We start from the raw sequence: 20,704 nt of genomic DNA, 5'->3' as shown, positions 1-20,704 counted from the left end.
TCCCAGGCCCATGAGAATATTGCCAGGCCCAGAAGGATATTCAGGATTGGAACAGTAGCTCTAGGAACAATCAGACTACAGAGGTGAAGCAATACCTGACCCAGAAATTCAGAGCAGAGAAAACAACAGCGAAACGTGAGAGACTTTAAAAACTATTGCCTGCATGGGATACACACTCAAACCAAACCAGACAGACACAGCCAAACAAAAATACTGCCAGGACAAGCCACTTCCTTCTCTGGAAGAGGGGATTCCTCCATATTCCACACCAGGACCTCTCTGTGCTGACCTTCTAAGGCCACCACAGAAGGAGCAGAATGTGCAGATCCTTCCCAAGGACAACGCTCCTGGTACAGCTGTCCCTGCAAGATCCTCCTGCTGGGCCTCAAGTCCCAAAGTGTCCCTGTGTCCCTGGGCCAGGCAGACACAACGGGAAGATGCTGTAGCACCAGTTTCCAAGTTCAGTGCAGTTTTCAATGCATTAAGCCAAAGGATTGTCACCAAACTTGCTTCCCACGCAAGTTCTGCAGAGAGGGTAAAGCTACACTCCAGCTGCTTCTGTCCCCAGGCTGCCTTTGGCACTCACTCCTTGCCTGAGCTGTAAATCTTCTGCACCGTGGCTCGGGTGAGCTCCAGATCCTCGGGGTAGCGAATCTCCAGCTCGGTGTTGGCCAGGTAGTGAAGGCCGGTGAACTCGGAGAAGTAGCGGCCGATGTCGGGGTGAGGGATCTCCCGAGGCTCAGAGTTGTACTCCAGGTTCTCTGCCAGGGAAGGGAAGCAGCAGTTACCACCACAGAACAGCAGGGCAGTGAACCCTGGGCCTCTCTCAGGCCTTGTTTGTGTTTCTAGAAACACCAAATCTGGTGCCTGAAAGGAAAAAATTAACCCTAATGCAGGAAAATGGGCAGAGAGCAGGTCAGTGTGAGTGCTCACAGAGCCTCACCTCCTGATGGCTCCACTCACCAGGGACGTGGCAACTGGCTTGTGCCTGGATTGCCTGGCATGAGGCTGGAGGAGCAGCGTGCTGCTCCCACTCTGCTGGTCACAGGACTCGGCTGTAAGTGTGGGGAGAAGCTGCAGCAGTGAGCTCTGCTCCCCCAATCCCTCACAGCCCTGGGGGATCTGTTTGAGGAGAGATCCCCCTCAGATGCTCCAAGGTGAGCCCACCTTCCTCCCTCAGCCTGTGTTTCCACCATGCCAAAGCCCAGCACGTGCCTCCAGCAAAACAAACTTCCCTAAATCCAAACTTCCCCAAGTCCAGTGAAAGTCCCTAAGAAGGACACATTTAGTATCTCCCACAGTGGCTCCCTTCCTCCAGATAACCTGATTAGGCACAAGAGTTAAACAACACTGAAGCCCAAAGGTGGCCCCTGAACACTGAACCCCAAAGGTGACCCTGGAACACTGAACCCCAAAGGTGACCCAGCCCAGGGTTGCTCTGCTCTGCAGTGTTGGTGCAGAGCAGGGACTGGGAGTAAATCCCACAGGCTAGAGCCCTGCAGCACTCCCCAAATGATGTCATTTTTTTTCCAGCACAGTGCCAGATAAAACAGGTAGTATTAGCTAGGGGAAAAAAATCTGCATCAGGATCAAAGACTGACTTTGGGCAGGGCAAGAACGAGCTGGGGTGCAGAGAACGTCATTCAGGAATAATCTGTCTCTGAAATCCAGTTCATTAGTGGGAACAGAGAATTCCTATTAATCCATGCAGGCTCTTTGAAGCTGCTGCATGCCAGGGTGTGCAGCCAGCAGCACCAGAGCTTTCCATGCCTCAGCAGCCTGCTGCAGTCCGAGAGGCTTGCAAAGGACCTTTCTGGATACTGCACCACTGCGGAAAAACAATTTGCACTGCTGAGTGCTCTGCAGCAGCATGGCTGAGCTCAGGAGCTGTGGATGGAGCTGCAGGGATGGAGCTGTGCTCAGGAGCTGCAGGGATGGGGAGCTGCAGGGATGGAGCTGCAGGGATGGAGCTGCAGGGATGGGAAGCTGCAGGGATGGGGAGCTGCAGGGATGGGGTGCTGCAGGGATGGGGAGCTGCAGGGATGGGGAGCTGCAGGGATGGGGAGCTGCAGGGATGGAGCTGTGCTCAGGAGCTGCAGGGATGGAGAGCTGCAGGGATGGGAAGCTGCAGGGATGGAGCTGCAGGCATGGGGAGCTGCAGGGATGGGGAGCTGCAGGGATGGGGAGCTGCAGGGATGGGGAGCTGCAGGGATGGAGCTGCAGGGATGGAGCTGCAGGGATGGAGCTGTGCTCAGGAGCTGCAGCGATGGAGCTGCATGGATGGAGCTGCAGGGATGGGGCTGCAGGGATGAAGCTGCAGGGATGGAACAGCAGCTGGCAGGGGAACAGGCTGACACAGGCGAGTTCAGCACAAGGTGGGAGCCTCCCAAAGGTGCTGACAAGCAGTTTTGAGCTACAGATCTCTCTCCTGTGCTGTCACAAAGCAAACAAAACACAGACAAGAGTGGACAGGTACCAAACTCCCTGAACAACACAGCAGTTCTGGAATTAACTGCACTCAACCCACAGATTTACAGGAAGGCCTCAAACTGAGGTACATTTATCTATAATAAGCTTGGGGTTATTTCTGAGCTGGTTAAATTAAACTCCACATGAGGATTTGTTTAGGATTCTTTCAGCAAAATCTCTCCCTCCCTCCCTCCCCAGAGTCAGGTCAGGAGGATATGAAATAATCCTTCCCAAATGATCTGAGGATGTTTTAGAAGGGATATCAATAGCAGCAAGAACAAACCCTTCACTTCTCCCCAGCAGTATCAGAACTCTTGCAGGCCACAGAGATGCAGTGATAGCAATGTCTCCTACACAGAGATAACAGTGTCAGCCTACCCTGCAACAACTGTGGGACCAGACAGGGTTCTGTTTGTTTAAACATCATTAGACACAAGATAAGTGATGACTCAGCCCCAGCAGCACTGGGGACAATTACCTGATTAGGTAATTACCAAGATGCACATTTTAATATCGACTCATGGCACATGAGCATTTCTGGGTTTAAGACTCTCTGAGGCCAAGCCCTGCCTGAGCTGAGCCATCAGGATTTGCCACTTCACGTTTTTGGGCTTCTGAATATAAAAAAGTCAATCTCAGGACAATGGGAAATACCTGCACTTTAGATCTACAGAGGGAGGAGTGTCCCTGCCTGTAAAACCACCTCTTGTCACACTCTTGTCACACTCAGGGGACAGAACATGAGGGAGCACCCAGGGAAAGGGCATTTTGGTCAGTATTTTCCCTCCAGCAGCTTCTACATCTTCCCTTAGCCAAACACACTCTCCTGTGCAGCTGCCCTGCCTGGATGGGACCTCCCTGACAAAGGGAGAACACAAACAGGAGGCAAATTAACATTTTTACAGTGTACAGAGTCACACATGTGCTTCTCTTCTGTAATTTTCTTCAGAACCTCAGTTCAACAGTTCTTCCTGCACCCCAACCACACACTCTGACCACCAGACAAGAGTTTCCTCTTATGGTTTGTTGCATGAAGCACATGTGAGATTTCTACACCTCCCTGCACTTGTGAGGAGACATTCATTTTTGTTCTGGTTAAAGGTGGCACTCACAGCCAGGTTACCCGTGTCCTCTGGGATCCTGGCATGTGACAGTGACCAGAACCATGTCCTGGCCAGCAGCCCCTCACCAAATCCCATTTCCAGGTCCTGTTGGGAGCTGCTGACTGACCTTCAGCCTCCAGCAGAAGCTGAATTATTTCTCTCAAAGCAGCAATCAAGGTTCACACCATCAGTGTGTCCAAAACACTCCTGGGGCAAGAGGAGATCACACCAGAGTGAGTTTTCATGGCCATCCCAGCAGTGCTGACTTCATGGAGAGCAAACAGAGCAGGCCATGCCTCAGGATCATTTCCTTCCTACCTCCACCTTTACAAGCTTCATTAACCACACTTAATTAACCAATGAAGCACCCCTGTGTCCTGATGTGGGCAGAGAGTGCCCACAGGAGCCCCTGCTCACCTTGGGCAGCATATCTGCAGGAGCCATCCTCCACCAGGACGTTGTAGAAGGGCTGGTGGGGGCCGTGGGGGAGGCTGTGCACGTTCATGTTCCGGATCCACTCATGGCCCATCATGCAGGCAGGATCCCAGCCATAAATCACACAGTTGTAGCCATACCTGAGTCAAGAAATTGCACACAAAGGCTGTGGAAACTCCAGAGCCAGCTCTTTTTCCTCAAGATTAACAGAGCACAAACAGGATAGGAACCTCCTGAGAGCTGGCACAAGGAGGACAAGAGCAAGAGGGAGAAAAAAACAATTCAGAATGACTTTGTGTTTGTATTTTGAGGTGGAGGGAAGTGACTATGAATGACTGGATAAACAGACAGGAATAAACAGCTGAAGACAAAGGAAAACCAAATGTGAGCAAGAAAAGAGAATGGAAAAGAGCCTGGAAGTCAGCAGCCAGAAGAGGAAGGAAGAAATAAGGAAGGATCAACCACCCTGCTGGGCTGTGTAACTACTTCTGTGCTCATCACACAGACATGGCAACCCCAACACTGAGAACAAAGCCATCACTATTTACAGATTTACAGAATATTTATGGGGTTAACTGTGAGGTGTTTTAACTGTCACTGCTGATATCCCTCAAATATGCTCTGGATATCTTGGCGAGTCAGAGGAGTGGCCAAAGCAACACAGTGCAGGCAGAACAGGGAATGAGAGCGCAGGGAAACATCCACAAACTGTCCTGGGAATATCAGAATCGATTCTGAAGTTGACTCTGTGGGACAGTCCCTCATTAAGTGACTGTTGCTGTTTCCTGGAGAGCTCTGTGCTGTGGGGATGTTACCTGTGTGACAGGGGATGACTCAGACCAGTCAGGCTCTCTGCAGTGCAAACATTTGCTCTCTCCAGGCACTCCCAGAGCCTCCCCCATTTTCCCGCATGGGACAGACGCACGTGCCTGGCATTTCCCACTCCTCCTTGGCACTAAACCACATCTCAGCGCTGTCAGCTCAAACCCTTCTGCTCTGCTGCTACAGAGCTGATCTGGGGAAGGCTCCAAGCTCACCTCTTGTGTTTCATGATGAGCCCAATGGAGAAGCAAACCTCCTTGTGCTTCTCATCCGAGCGGTGCTTGACCTCGGGGCCCAGCTCCTCCTTGCGCCGCTCGATGTGCTCCAGGGTGTGCTGCACCAGGTACCCCACAGCCCCATGCTGGGATGGGTCCAGGGCCTGGATGTGCTGCAGGATGTCCAGGACCTTCCAAACCACAGCAAAAACAGGGTCAGGACATGTCCCTGCAGCTGCACAACTTATAAACTGTCTTAGGTTAGAAGATGTAACTGTGTATTCTATTGCCACCTGTCAGAGCTGAGGCAGTTCTCTGCTGTCCATGGGGCAGTTTTTTCTTTATCTCTCCCACAGCCAATCCTCCCTCCAGGAGATCTCTGCTGTCCATGGCCACTGAGTGTCCCTGCAGGGCTGATCCAATTCCAGCATCCCATGGGGAGATGCTGTGCCCAGGGGAGGAGCCAAGCATTCCTACCTGGATCCAATCTGAGCCTGGAGCAGCACAGCAGCCTTTGCCCACTGCATTGCCAGAGGAGCAGCTTTCTGCTGCCCTGCATTGCCAGAGGGAGCCCAGGCCCATCTGCAGCAGCCCTGGAGCTGCAGAGGAAAACTCCCCCCTTGTGCAGGATCCCTGCTCCAGCAGCAGCACAGCTGGCACTGCAGGAGGGCTGAGCCCCCATGGGATGGGGCTGTGCCACCCCCTGACACACAGGGGCAGGGCATGGTCTGACTCTGGCAGTGGTTTGCTTTGTTTGTACTATTGCATTTGTATTTTTAATTTTCCTAGTAAAGAACTGTTATTCCTACTCCCATAGTTTTGCCTGAGAGCCCCTTAAATTCAAAATCATAATAATTCAGAGGTAGGGGGTTTGCATTTTCCACTTCAGGGGAGGCTCCTGCCTTCCTTAGCAGACACCTCTCTTTTCAGACCCAGACATAAACACATACAGATGTATGGCTGGAGTCAGCTGCAAGTGAGTGCCCTGAGATCTGCCACAACATCTTCCACACTGTTCTCTGCCACAGCTACATGTTCAGCCTGCACACAGCCTGCTCTTATTCCTTTTCTCTTTGTAAAGCTCCCAGCTTCAGGAAAGGCACTGGAGAGCTCAGCAGCTTCTTAAAACTCAGCCCCACGAGTTCATCACATCCTCTTTAGTGCCCACAGAGCACCTCTCAATGTTTCTGGTCATGAGAATGCAGTTCCCAATGTCCCAAAAATGCTGCTGGGAAGTGATTCCAGGTGACTTCTGGTGCTCTTGAGAACTAATATTTTAACTTAAAAGAGCTTCTCAGCATGTCTGTGAGGAGCAAAAATAGGGCAGCACAGGAGGAAATGGAAATAAACCTCCATGATGCTTCCCCATGGAACAAGACAGAAGAGCTGCTTGTCTCAGGATGAGTAAAGAACACAAAGCAGCAAGGTCTGCACATCCACAATTCCAGCCTCCCAACACCCTCTGGCACAACATCAGAGCACCTGCTGCTGAGTTTGTTAGAGGCAGGCAAAGCAAATTTAAATTTTTTTGGTAAAAGCAAGGAAAAAAACCCCAGCCTGTTGTGTAAACATGATGGGAAAAGACAGATATCTGTCTCAACATCCAATACCTCAAGTCCCAAAATCTGTCACACTTTGGCACCTGGAAAAAGGATTGTCTCCTTGATCATAGGTTTGGTCATTAAGTTCAGAGCAGCAGCAGAAGAGGTATGGAAATCTCAGGCTGTTCAGCATGAACAGCAGCCAAAAATCGAGGAAAATCCATTTAAATAAAGGACAAGTGAGTAATTCATGAGAAGAAACACAGCTCAGGCTTCTTGGCCACTTTAATTCTATTGAGAATTATGAAGGATGTGAAAATCCTGAAAAATCCTAAAGGAAGGAGAAACCACAGCTGCCAGAGATTTTCGGCAGTTTTATTTACTGTTATTTACAAATATTTAGGGCAACTTTAAGTGTAGCTCTGCAGGACTTTTTAGATTTCCTAGCCATCCATAAATCTGGCAGCTCCTGTCAAAGCTGGTACATTGTGTCCTGTCAGACACAGCATTCTCTCTGGTTAGCTGCAATCCTGCCTGACAGCCTGGAACGACTGGATACAGTCCTGAAAAATCCAAATTTGCTCATTTCCACTGCAGCTGGTGCAGAGAGCTCAGTAAAACTCAGTAAAGCTCAGCCCTGGGGTTGGGTTCTGTGTTCTGGGGGGCTGCAAATCCAAATCTGGTGCTCTCCAAACTGCCCTGAGCGCCAGGAAGGGGCAGGAAAATCTTTCAGTGTTCCATATTTATATCCAGCTCACTGAGTCCCTCCCATACACAATTTTTTGGCGCTGGTTTTTCTATGCTGACCCTAAAATTTGCTGCCACAAGAAAGGAAGGGCAAGCTTAGCACAGTTTGCTCTTCAAAGGGAAGGAGGCAGCTTCTCCAGCATCCTGTTCCAGTTGATTTGGTGGGAAGAGCTTTGCTTCTGCTCAGCTGTCCAGCCAATCTCCCTGTCCCCTTCCCAAACCTCGCAGATGGAATTGGTACAGGCTCCACTGAACCAGCACAGGGAATTCTGAGAAGGAAAAACCTCTGTGCTGCAGTGACACACTAAAAAAATCAGGGTTTTTTGAGTTACAGGCTCTTCCCTGATTCAGTGAAAGGCTTGGATGATCCAGACAACCTGTAAATCTCAGCACCTTCCTTCCCACACTCCCAAGATAACAGGACTGGAGTTGTTACCCTGAAGGAAAAGGAATTCCAAGGACAAGAATATCAAGCTGCTTTTTCACAAGAGCCACAGACTGTGTGGCCAAAGTTGGGAGCACAGCTTTGGTTTTATTTATAAAAGATAACTTCCTAAAGTTTTCTGATAAGGTAATTGCTCCCTTTCCAGGAGCCCAGCAGGAGTTTTACCACAATTTAAGCACAGGATGCTCTTAGAACTCACAGTCCATGGTGTTGGTTACAAGACAAGCTGTAAATCATAAATTATGACTCAAAGCTGCTCCCAAGCCTCCCCCAGGACAAGCAGCCAAGAATCATCCACTCTCCCTGCTTCAAATTGATTCCCTGCAATGTGAGAACTCCTCCAACTGCATTTATTACAGAAACAAATGGTGGCAGACTGTAATGCAGGCTGACATAGCCCAGAAATCAATAACCCAGTGTTAATAGTGCTCAGCCTTCCCCAAAGCATTCCCCTGAGTGCCCAGGTACCTTTTCTGGCCAGATTCCCAGGTGGAAGTACAACCTGGCCTGGAGCATGAGGTGCTGCACATTGTCTGGATACATGGCCAGGTACAGGTCCAAGGAGTCCCTCAGGAGCTGGTAGGACTGGTCAGTGCTCTCTCTGCCAGCAGAAAGGAAACTCACCTGTGAGGCTCTGCAACCCTGTCCCCAGAGCTCCCAGGGCCAGGGGGAGTCCCCAGAATGGTGCTGCAGGCACAGCATGCTCACAGCAGTGACTCCAGCACGGACTGTCACTCACCACATCAGCCTGCTACAAGGAAAAGCACTCCACACACTTGATCACTGAACTCTGCCCTCCCACCCACTGCTCCTCTCCTTGGTCAGAGAATTCACTCTCCAAGCCTTTTGTTCCCCTGACACCTACAACAATCCTTCCACTCCTGGGAGTCTGTCTGTGGATGCTCAGGAAAGAAGTTGTGAGGAGGATTTGGAAACAAAACTTGATGTTCTACACACCAACAGGATCTCTGAAAATGCTCATTTGAACATGGGGGTTGTGCCTACCACATGACAGGAAAAGGCTTTGCTCTCAAGGTGGACAGTCCCTATCAGCTTTTCACAGAGAAGATAAAACATCTTGTCTATTTTCTTGAGAGGAACTTGTTTCACTAAATATTTTTGTTTCCCCTCAGATGCAGGTGATTAAAATGCCTTGTGACACAGGGAATTTTCAGGATCTCATGGGGTGAGTGACACCTTTTGGGAGCAGCAATATTGGACATGCAGATAATGCACCCCAGCTCCTTTTCCCCAGGGTTTGGATCCTCAGCTCACCTCTTGCCAAGGTTCAGCAGGTTCCCCACCATGCGCTGCAGGACCTCCTTGGAGGTCACCACTCCATAGAACTCCTCTGTCACGTGGTGCCCGATCAGGTACTCGCACTCCTTCACTGTCAGCTGCTTCCCCTTCCCAAAGGCATCGATGTAGGTGTAGTCAAAAATATCTGTGCTCCTGAGGAGGCAACAGAGAGCCCAGACTGTGAGCAGGGTCTCGTGGTAAAGCAGGGTTTGCTGTTTCTGTTCTTCCCTCAGCACTTCCAATCCATGTCCTTCATTCCACAGCTCCTTCCTAAACAGAGACTACCTGGTACCTTCCCTCTTTTCCATAACTCTCACATCACCTCAGGGGTATTATTATTTCAGGAAATCTGTTATTATTCAGCAGCACCAGAACTGATTTTCAGGAAAGCTTTCCTAAACATCTTCATTTCTCAGCTCCTTCCTAAACAGAGACTACCTGGTACCTTCTCTCTTTTCCATAATTCTCACATCACCTCATGGGTACTATTATTTCAGGACATCTGTTATTATTCAGCAGCAGCAGAACTGAGTTCTAGGAAAACTTTCCTAAAGATCTGGTTTTTCCCCTCTGTATAGGTTATAATTCCATGTGGAAAATAATTAAACATTTTCCTCTAAATCTAGAGCAGGAAATCTGTTATTCTTCAGCAGCAGCAGCTGAGTTCTAGGAAAACTTTCCTGAAGATCTGATCTTTCCCTCTGTACAGGCAGATGGAACACAATTAAACACTCTCACAGAGGTGTGGAGCTGGAAATATGTTCTGGTTTTTGTCACTGTGGGCACAATTTCAGAGTTCAGCAGGTCACTCACCCTTCTTTCCCTTGACACCATCGCAGTAGGAAATGGCTGGGAAAGTTGACAGGCTCCAGTTTGACTCCCAGCTGCCTGGCAATTGTTAAATAAAGCACAGACAAACTGATGGGAATTCCTGTCCTGCGGATCAAAACCTGGGGGAGAAAAACATGACAAAAACACAGGCAGGGTTTAAGAAAAACATGAATTTCAAGGGTTGATTTCACAACTGAAAATGCAACTTGACAGAATATGCACTGAAGGGTAACATATTTATTTAAGAGTTCTTCTTCACAGAGAATTACTTGTCTGGCTACATTCAGACAAAGTGTCTCAAGCCTTGCAGCCTCCCAGATTTTACGTGACACACACATACCTGGTGAATGTAGGAATTGAGGGAATTGTAGTAATCCAGCTCATTTCCTTTGTATTTCAGCTGCTCATACAGGACACAGTTCATGGCATCAAGCACCTGCCTCTGAAGTTCCACTTCTGGAATGAGAACCTCTCCTGCAAACACATGTAATGAAATAAAGACTGAGAAAACAAGAGCACTCAACCTTTCTGCAATGAAATCTTCACATGGGCAGGCTCAGTCTCTCCTTGGAAGCCAGAAATTACTCAGTGTTTATAAAACCATGGAGCAAGATGCTGCCTGACCTTTGGAGATGATAAACATGCACCTTTCCACTAATTATTTTCTGAGATTGGCAGGGAAGAGGTTGTTTCCCAGTCCCACAGCTCAGCTGTAGATAACAGCACTAATAAGATTCCAGAGACAAATGGGAAAAAAACAGAATTCCCCTCCCAATTCTTTCAGCATCAGATGGACTGAACCCTGGGCTATTGAACAGCTGTTTCTTGAATGATGGCTTCAGTAAATGTCACAATTTTGTTTGGCAGGGGATAAAAACAACAGCTCTTAAAGCTGCCACAATTCCCCAGCTGTTTCAGCTGTGCAGAGGGGCAGGAAGGCCCTGCAGGAAGGCACATTTCTGTACAGTACCTGCCTTGGAAGCCAAGCTGGGGTGCCTGGGGTTCTTGGTCCGCAGCACTTTGCGCACTTTGTCCGTGATATCGTCCACCTGAGCCTGGACACTCTTCAGGCAGATGTCTGACAGGGGGTTACAGTACTGATCAATCAAAACAGCACCTGGAAAAAACAAACTGCATAAGAAACAGGACTTCAGTTTTTCTTTGCTTGCTTTTGCCTGCTCTACATTCCAGGCATGCAGCGAGCGGTTGCAGCAGAACAGCAGAGCTCTGTGTCTGACCTGCAGTCATCTCCTGGATACACAAAGTGCAGAGACTGAGCTGACATGAGAAATTACCAGCTGCACTCAGTATTGCCCTCTCCACCATGCTGAAAGGCTTCTGTACCTTGAGCAGGAATGCTGCTGGGTCAGGCTTGACCAGCTCTGCAGCCCCTGGCACCTCCCCAACGTACAGAGATTTTTATTCAGAGCCTGAAACAATCCCAGCTTCACTCAAACTGCCTCAGTTCTGATTGCTCCCTGTCACATCCTCCATATCATCCTTGTTCATCATTTCCTTATCTGCTACATTCATCTTTCTCTTCCACACCTGCTCTCCATCTTCCTAACACAACACAGAACAGGACAAGCTTTCCTCCTGCCCCAGCCTCTGCAGGAAAACATTTTCATTTCACAGATCTTTCTCCTTGGTACCACTGCTCTTTCCAAAATCTCCTCTTGTTCAATTTTTGGAATCAGCTGCAAGGATTTTGCATGGACCATATACCTCTTCCAGCCTCCTACATGGCTTTGTCAGCATGTCCATGACTGGTCTGTAAATCAGGGAATTCAGCAGGGCCCCGTGTCTCCTTTTTGTCCTCCCAAAGTGTTCCCTGTGCTGAAATTCCCAAAACACCTCCTGCTGGTGCTTCAAAGGCACGCTCATGGCAAACAAACCACACATATTTGTCACCCACATGACTAAATCTCATAATCAATTTGTTTTTTTCTAGAAAATGACACTTTTTGCTTTCTCTTCTTGCCCGAACAGTCCCTTCTTCAAAGCCTATTGCATTAACAAGAACCAGCTTTGGTGTTACAGCCTCTTTTGCCCTCTTTCAGGGACATTTTGGAGTGTGGACCAAGAGGAAGGGACTCTTCTACAGCCCCTGGCAGCTTCTGAGCCATTCAAAGACAGAAGGAGAATAATCCACCAGACTAAGGACATGAAGAGCAAAAGAAGCAGAAGAAAGATTTTTTTCTTTCTCAGCAGGTGTAAGTGCCCTCCCACCATGTGACTTGGATTTGTTTCCCACCAAAGTCCAGCACTCAGTTCTCGAGACACTCCCAGTGCTCAGGCTACAACAATTCCCTCTGCTTGCTCCCTGCCCTTATCTGAGGAGCTCCTGGGAAAGGGGAAAGCAGAGAGCTGACTGGGAATCAGCCCAGGGGCCACAGCAGCAATGTCAGTAATGAGGATGCTGAGCTCCAGCTCATTTTTTCAGCACCTTGTTCAAGATTGCAGTGTTTTACCATTTTCTGCCTTCAACCCAGCTGTCCAGGGCTGATTTTTCAAGCACACAGCACTGACAGCACCTGATGCCATCCTGACATTTTGATGCAACGCTGCTGTGGGATGGGAAGGATTCCAGACACATCCAAAATCCAGCCTGAACTCTGAGTCATTAGGCAAGGGCTTGCTGCATCTAAGCAAGGCAAGCTCCTGGCAAGTGAAAGCAGGATGGAGAGCTGTCCTGAGGGGCTCTGTGCCAAGCACTCACCCTCCAGGAAGGATTGTCTCTCCGTGGGGCGCTGCAGATACTCCTTCAGGTTCTTTAATATGTTCTGCTGCCGTAGGAAATAGAGAATTTTCTTTGCATAGTACTTCCAGGTGAGACCTTTCCTGCACAGTTAAACACAAGAGGAAGCATTTCTCTAAATAGGTATTTGAAGGGTGAACAGTTGGTTTCAGTTTTAATACAAGTTTACAGTTTTGGGTTATTGTTTTACTCAACAAGCACAGTCACTGAAAGTTAAACCAGAAGGGGAATGCTGAGGGGAATTTATCACAAAAAGCCACACAACTTGCAAAACATTGCTCCTATCATCTCCAGTTTTCATCCCATCACCAATACATACTTTTGAGAAGATACATTATCATGGGAAACAACTCAGATCCTAATTAAAGGAGCTCAGGAATATCTGATTAAAATCCTGTACTTTATTCATAAAACATTACCCTCTGTCTCACTGCATCTCTCCAGAGCCACTCCTAAAGCATCCTCTCAGCATTAAAAATAGATTGATGAGGGACATGAATGTCAGTCCAATAGTATTCAGAAGAAAAACTAAACTCCCCAGAGGAAAACCAACTCTGTAGCTCTGAAAAGGCAGGAGGAGATCAACAGTTGCTCTGTAGATGACACAATTCCAAAACTTTTTACAGCAAAGCCCCATCACTTTCTAAAGTGTCTCCATCCTCCTGGACAGCAGGGCAATCAAAACTCATAATATTTTATCTTCTTCCAATAAACTGGGATCCTCAATAGGGACAACTGCTTTATTGGGATATCTTCCAGGGAGATGATTTAGCCTAATGCTCCTGAATGGCATGGACTACAGCTTAATCAGGGTGTAATTAGCATCAATTCTGCTTTATGGGGAGGCATTTGGCCAGTGCAAAGCCTCAAAAGCTTTTTAACCAGTTGTCAAATGAGAGATGCTCAGGCCCAGCTCAAATAGAAAAGGCAATAAAATGGATGGGAAAAGGCAAAAATGAGATGATTGCCATTCCAGTTGGGTTTTTTCAAGCCCTATTAACAGTCCCTCTAATCAAGGCTATTAGGCCCCATTAAGGACATTTATCACAGCTTTGTATCACACCAAACTCAGCCTGGGTAGGTGGTACCAGCAGAAAAACCTTCAAATAAAGCAAACAAAACCTTCAAATAAACATAATCATCTTGCCCAGTGTTAATCAAGGTGATGAGATTACCCAGGCAGATAAAACCCAGCAGTTTTATTTACCACCTGGCTGAACAATTCACAGAACTGCAAATTTTGCAGTGGCTGAATTCAACTGAGTTGCTTCTCTGGGGACAAGAATTGGACCAACCTACCCCAGCTCAGAAAAGGAAAGAAAAAGCTGGAATTTCAGGGTACAGGGATTCATGGTGCCATTCCTGAAGGATTCCTGCTTCCCTCTGGTGCTCTGGCCTAATCCTGCAAATCACTTCAGCAAACTGACCCAGGCTTAAATCAAAAAAGAATAAGATGATGGGAACTGCTTAGGCAGAGCTGAGGGTGCATGGGATATGTCCCAAGAGATACCATGAGCTGACAGGGAAATAAACAACAAAAAGCACCACAAAGCCAGAGGATCTCCTCTTGTGGGACAAGGTTTCCATGGTTTCCTCTGGAAATACTCAATCTGCTGTGAAACCAGGCCTCAGCAAGCCTGGGGGTGTTGTTTAACGAGCGACCAGGGGCAGAAGCTGAGGTCAGGCATTAACCAGGGTGTTTTTCTCCTTGAACTGGTGAAAGAGGGAAATCCCTGCAATTTCTCAGCCCCCTCTTACCTTCCTTCCATGTTGAGGATACACATCAGCTCATCCTCAAAGAAATGGCTGGGGCACCCCAGAGTCTCAATGTCACTGAATCCATCACAGGGCACCTGCCAAAGCAGACAAGGAGTCATGCACAGCACAACAGATTCTCCCATAACTTCAGAAAAAGTCTCAAAACCAAATTAATCCTTTTTTTTTTTAATTTATTAAAGATCTTAAAAATGTCCTGCTCCCCAAATACTCCCAGTCTGTGCTCATGGATTTATGAATCCACTGAGAACCCCAGGAACATTCTATAGCCATTTCAGCTCAATTCCACAGCATTTAGGGCTGTGATGCTGAGTTCAGGACCAGCAGAACCACATTTATGCAGGGTGGGCACAAGCTGCAAGTGATTTTAAGGTAGAATCAACTCCTGCTTGGGGTTGACTGAACCCCTCCATACACTCCCCTGTGCAGAAGATTCATCCTGGAGGAATGAAGAGGCAGGAGCCTTTATTTTTTGCAACAACCACTTCTGCATCTATATTCAGAACTGCTATTTTCTTCCAGAATTCAGAATTACTTTTTAAACTTTAGCTGAACTATAAAAAAAAAAAATTGGCTTTCAAGCTTTTCACTACAGGATATGGGCTCATGTATGGGTTGAAAGCCTTCTCCTCTCAGCTCTGAGCAAGGAATCAAGCTGCAGTTTCTGGCCCCACAGGAGATGGTTCTCATCACAAGGCCTTTGGGCATTGCTTAATGGTCTCTCCATGGTCTTTGCATATGTGATCAAAACAGGAGGAATCCAGGAGCTGCTTCTCCCAGCTAATGCTCTGACAATTCTCCATGGGAAAATGTCTGGCAGCTGCAGAACAGAGCAGCCAGGAGACACCAAACACCCACCTGGCCCTGCTGCCTTCCTTCTGCACAGGAGCCATAAAAGGGGGGCTGTTTAGTGGCTCTTGTGTGGGATTTTGAATTCAGCCAAAGTTACAGGCAGTATTTATATTGATTTCACAGAATTCCAGGCTGACCCAGCTGTACAGCTTGCCAAAATCCACAGCTACCAAGCAAACAGACAAGTAACCCCTGTCTCATGTGCACATCAGTGTGAGACACCACATTTTCACCTTCTCCCCACTGAACACAGAAGCATTTCAGGGCCATGGCTGGCTGGAGAACTTCAAAAACACACTTTGCAACTGAGTGGGCCTGTTGTGCTTTGCTCCTGAACTCAAAGGGCTTGTGACAGCTCTCAGAACTCGTCCTTGCACAAGGTCTGCAGTGAGGAACAGCAGCTGTGCTTTGTGTCAATAAAACCCCGTGGCCTTCAGAATTCCCAGAGCCATGGCTGAGCTCCCAGCACAAAGCAAAGAGCTTTCAGGGCTGAATGCAACCCCAGGGTGTGCTGCACTCCACACACCTCTGCATTTGGAACTCTCTCCCCTTCTGGCTGTGTTTCAGCATTTTACACAAAGTCAGGAAATACAAAAATCTCTGAGTGCACAGTTGAGGTGATGTGGAGAGAGGGGCAAGAAAAACTAATAAAAAGAATTGATCACAATCAAGGAAGGTGAATCTCTGAATTATTATGGAATCATGGAATACCCCAAGCTACCAAGAATCATTCAGTCCAACTCTTGACCATGCACAGACATCCCAAAATCCCATCACATCCCTGGCAGTGCTGTCCAAATGCTCCTGGAGCCCTGGCATCCTCAGGGCTGTCCCCACTACCCTGGGGAGCCTGGGCAGTGCCCAGCACCCTCTGGGGGAAGAAGAACCTTTTCCTAATAAAAATAATAACAAAGACTAAACAAACACATTTTTAAAAAGGGAAAACCCTTCTAAGAGATAAACAACTTTTGAATGGTTTAAGGATTTTTAAAGAAGAATACAGCCTGGTGATGTGAATGCTCAGGCAGTGTTGAGGGAACAGCCTCAAGGTGCTCCAGGGGAGGTTTAGGTTGGATATTAGGAAAAATTGATCAATTGAAAGGGTTGTCAAGCTGCTTAGGGAAGTGGTGCCATTGCTGTCCTCCAAAGAAATTCAGTTTTCTGGACCCTTGGAAGGAAAATCTCCTGGCAGCAGCTGCTGTTGGGTGGGGCAAGGACCAGTGCTGGGCTCAGCCTAAACCCTCCTGGGAGCAGATCAGGGGTAGAACATGGGCTCTTGTGGCTGCATCATCTGCAAGCCCCAAAATTTCTGAAAATAACAATAATAACAACAACAACAACGTTCTTTGTGTACTCCAGATGCCATCCCAGGGTGCTGTGAGAACCCTCAGCCCCTCTGAGCTCTGGTTTCTGTCCATATAAAGCTGTGGGACCAACACAAGCAGCCCTACAGACACCTGCACTGTGCTGCTCTCAGCTTCTCCTTGCAGAGGGGCAGGATTTGTTTTCCTGAGGGAATTTAGGAATGTCAGCTCTGGCTTTTCAAAGGTCCTTTGAAAATGAAGATATGGTGCTGAGGGACACGGTTCAGGACTTGATCCTGGAGGTCTTTTCCAACCTTAATGATTCAATTAATGGTTTTATTAATGATTCTACTGGACAAGTGGCTGGGCTGCTGCACACACACACAAAGAGAGGAGGACTTACATGTTCTGAGAAGAACCTTTTGGAGAAGGAGGCCACGATCCTCTGTGCCTCCAGCCCCGCGTTGTGCCGTGCCTTGTACTCCTCCAGCCAGCTGACACTGTCACTGTGGCTGTAGTACTTCAGCAGGGATGGCCACCTGCACACACACACACAGAACAACAGCAGCATTAATATTTCACCTCCCTGAGAACCTCCAGAACGACTTGAGGAGCTGAGACAGAGCCCAGACAGTGCCCAGCTTTCAATTGTATGAAATTACCTCAGACATCAAAGCACAACTCCCCAGCTGCAGCTGTGCATTAATGATTATTTAAAAGCAACTCTCCTGAAGCCTTCAGAGGCTCCCACTCCAGGATTTCAATGCCTAAACATCCTAAATGCTTCAGTTTTATAATTAAAAGAGTTTACCACAAAGAAGGAAGCCAACCTGGCACTGAACAGAAGGGGAATTCTCTGTCCTGTGTTCTTCCTACCACCTTGGGGAGCTCATTAAAAACACAGCTCCCTGCACTGCCCTCGCTGGTGGCAACATCTAGGGGAGGAAAACACAACCTGAAGTCAAATTGTGACAGCTAAATGCTTCTGCAGTTTGACAAGAGACAAGAAATAATTGTTTGGAAAAAAAACCCGACACCTCACAGCTTTCTGGTAATAAAACCCTTCCTTTACTGAGACTCAAAGACCACACATTTCACAGCTTATGCAGAATTTCAAGGTTCAGCTAAAAATCCAACTCCAGGGCATGCTTTGGGGGGCTGTTAGCAGCACCTTTTTGAATAAAGTGGGTGTGTGCTGCCACAACACAGCTTTGTGCCATAAAATAGGTGCCAGCACTGCAATTGCTGCTGCTGTGAAGACACCAGGATCACTTGTGTGAGAAACATGAACAAGAATCAGCACAGATGGAAATATTTTGGAGATGAAGCTCAGAGAAAGGGGTTTCTTTTCATTTGCTGGGGGATTTATTCCATATTTTGAAATGCTGTTCATTATTACTGGTTTATACAAAACATTTTCCTTTGTCTTAGGGTCTTTTCAGGTTATATAAATTTACATATTTAATTTGCCAAATATTGAAATCACTCCTCCTGTATAATAATTATTAGCAGTGTCCAAACCACACCTGGAAGGTATTTCACTGCTGGTTAATAATAAAACTCCCCTGCAGTTGTCCCCACAAAATGAAGTCAAATAACCTCACATTACATAACAACCTCTCTCCTGATGAATCCCTGGCCTTTCAGCTACTGCTGAAATGCAGCCACCTCACAATAACCATCACAGTCCTTTATTTTGGGATGAGAAAGGAGAATTTCATGGCTTGGAAGGACACTGGGAATTTTGGAAAGATGAAGGTGCCATTGCTCACAATGGAATCCAGCCAGGATGGCAAGGTCAGGGTGAAGCCTCCTGCCAAAAATTCCACTACCAAGGAGAGAGGAGGAGAGAAATGTGTGCCAATCACCCACCACATCCCATTCCAGCTGCTGGATCCCAACCAGGCTGACACTTGCAGGAATTGCAGGCACTGAACTGCTGAAAGTCAGTCCCAGAGCCACGGCTTGGTGCAGTGGGGAAGCTGTAATTCCTCAGCAGCTTTTTTACCCCTGTGAAAAGGGGGGAAAAGGGAACAATCCCCACATTCGGGCTGAGGTGAACTTCAGGAGCCAAGTGGCAGTGAGAGAAAGCAACTCTGCTGCTTTTCCTGTGCCAGCACAGACAAAAGCAGGTAAGAGATGAGCCTGGACAGCCTCAGGAATGAGGGGAGCTGCCCCCAGGACTGCTGAGACCAGCACAGCACCACAGTGTCACACTGACCCTTCATCCCAAAATATGCACAGTGCCACCGAGCACAGCCCCCGGGGGAAACAGCACAGCAGCAAAACCCCAAACCAAGGACCTGGGCATCTGTGAGAACAGCTCTCCCCAAACCCTCAGGCAGAAACACCTCAGTGCTGCCCAGCATCAGTCCTGAGATGGGTTTTGGCTGCTGCTTTGGGAGTTTTGGAGGGGTCAGGGAGGCCAAATCACAGCCCCAGTGCATGATTCCACTGCCAGAGGTGGGGCTGGCCCTAGGAATGCAGGGGATCCGCGGGCCCCGGTGGTGTGGAAAGGTCCACAAACCTGATCCCTGGCCAAGAGGCAGCCCCTGCGAGCAGCAGGCTCAGCCTGGTCCCTCCCAGGCGATTTGGAAGGGCAGGGAGCCCTGCAGGACCCTCGGAGCAGCGCAGCACACCGGCCCGGAGATGCTCTGGCTGCCCCATCCCTGCAGGTGCTCCAGGTCAGGCTGGATAAACCCGGAGCAGCCTGGCACAGCGCCCGGTGTCCCTGCCCGCGGCACGGGGTGAAGCGATGCCTTCACAGCTCCCTCCCCACCCGCAGTGCCCGGTGCCCGCCCGGTGCCACCGGAGCGCCGCGGGCTCGCCCGGCCCGGGCGGAGCTCACCGCGAAGGGATCGGGCGGTGACGGCGGCGCTTCCACCGCCCCGCGCGACCCTCCCAGGCCGGCCCGGCCATGCCCGGTGCCGCTGAATCCCGGCGGTGCCCGTTCCCTCCCGCCCGAGCCCGGGCGGGCCGGGCCGAGCGGCGCTGCCCACCTGAGGCGGAAGCGCTCCCGCCACACCTTGCCGCGGGGCTGGCACGCCTCGCGCAGCCGGCGGCAGGTGCAGGACACGCGGCCGATGTCGGCGGCGCCCAGCACGTCGCAGCAGAGGATGAGCTCCAGCAGCTCGCCCGGCAGGTCCGTCAGGCCCGTCCCGCCGCCGCCGTTGCCGGTGCCGGGCCCCGCCGGGCCCGCGGCCTCCGCCGCCATCTTGGCTGTTTACCTGCGCTCCGGGGCCGCCGGCGCTTCCGGGGAGGGGCGGCCCGGGGAGCGTCCGCCAAGTGCGGCCGCGGCGCCGAGCGCAGAGCGGGCAAGGGAGCGTCTGACAAGTGACGGGAGCGGCCGGGACGGAAAGGGCACGGGGAGCTGCCGGTACCGGGAACGGCGGGCACAGAGGGATTGCATCGGGGTGATCAGTATTGGACACAGAGTGCCAGAAAGGGATCGCATTGGTGTGATCAGTATTGGATATGCAGTGCCAAAAAGGGACCGTATGGGTGTAATCAATACTGGACACGGCAGCCAGAAAGGGACCGTATCAGTGTGATCAGTATTGGGCAAGGAGTGCCAAAAAGGGACCTCATCAATGTGTATCAATATTAGAGTGCCAAAAAGGGAGCACATTGGTGTGATCAGTATTGGGCACGGTGGCCAGAAAGGGACCACATCAGGATGATCAGTGTCAGGAAGCGGGGCCAGAAAGGGCCAATACATCAATGTGATCAATATCGGAAACAGCGGCCAGAAAGGGACCGCATCAATTTGATCAATATTGGAAATGATGGCCAAAAAGGGATCAATGTGATCAATATTGGAAATGGAGTGCCAAAGAGGGACCAAATCAGTGTGATCATATTGGACACGGAGTGCCAGAAAGGGATCACATTGGTGTGATCAGTATTGGATATGCAGTGCCAAAAAGGACCGACCGTATGGGTGTGATCAATACTGGACACGGCAGCCAGAAAGGGACCGTATCAGTGTGATCAGTATTGGGAAAGGAGTGCCAAAAAGGGACCTCATCAATGTGATCAATATTGGACACGGACTGCCAAAAAGGGATTGCATCAATGTGATCAATATTGGACACGGAGTGCCAAAAA

The 20,704-nt window shown here is 49.2% G+C and overlaps 1 protein-coding gene across 1 annotated transcript; it reads right to left on the bottom strand.

The window, feature by feature from the left end:
* Nucleotides 1–445: 445 nt before the first annotated feature.
* Nucleotides 446–19,828, bottom strand: FBXO21 (F-box protein 21). The gene is made up of 12 exons (XM_030959160.1): nt 19,597–19,828; nt 17,001–17,136; nt 14,424–14,518; nt 12,627–12,748; nt 10,878–11,024; nt 10,248–10,381; nt 9,890–10,026; nt 9,053–9,229; nt 8,246–8,378; nt 5,045–5,235; nt 3,990–4,147; nt 446–761 (listed from the first exon to the last, which is right to left on the bottom strand). The coding sequence occupies exons 1-12, from the start codon at nt 19,809–19,811 to the stop codon at nt 583–585; spliced, it is 1,824 nt and encodes a 607-aa protein (XP_030815020.1). The 5' UTR covers nt 19,812–19,828; the 3' UTR covers nt 446–582.
* Nucleotides 19,829–20,704: the final 876 nt, after the last annotated feature.

The sequence above is a fragment of the Camarhynchus parvulus genome, chromosome 15, assembly GCF_901933205.1.
Source record: "Camarhynchus parvulus chromosome 15, STF_HiC, whole genome shotgun sequence".
NCBI lineage: Eukaryota > Metazoa > Chordata > Aves > Passeriformes > Thraupidae > Camarhynchus > Camarhynchus parvulus.
Note: the sequence above shows the minus strand (reverse complement) of the source record. Positions and strands in the feature narration are given on the sequence as shown.

Coding starts and splice junctions, on each gene's coding strand:
- FBXO21 (XM_030959160.1), bottom strand. CDS start 19,811: ATGGCGGCGGAGGCCGCGGGCCCGGCGGGGCCCGGCACCGGCAACGGC. Junction 11,025..12,626: donor GAGACAATCCTTCCTGGAGG/GTGAGTGCTTGG, acceptor TGTTTTTTCCAG/GTGCTGTTTTGATTGATCAG. Junction 10,382..10,877: donor CAGCTTGGCTTCCAAGGCAG/GTACTGTACAGA, acceptor ATGTGTTTGCAG/GAGAGGTTCTCATTCCAGAA.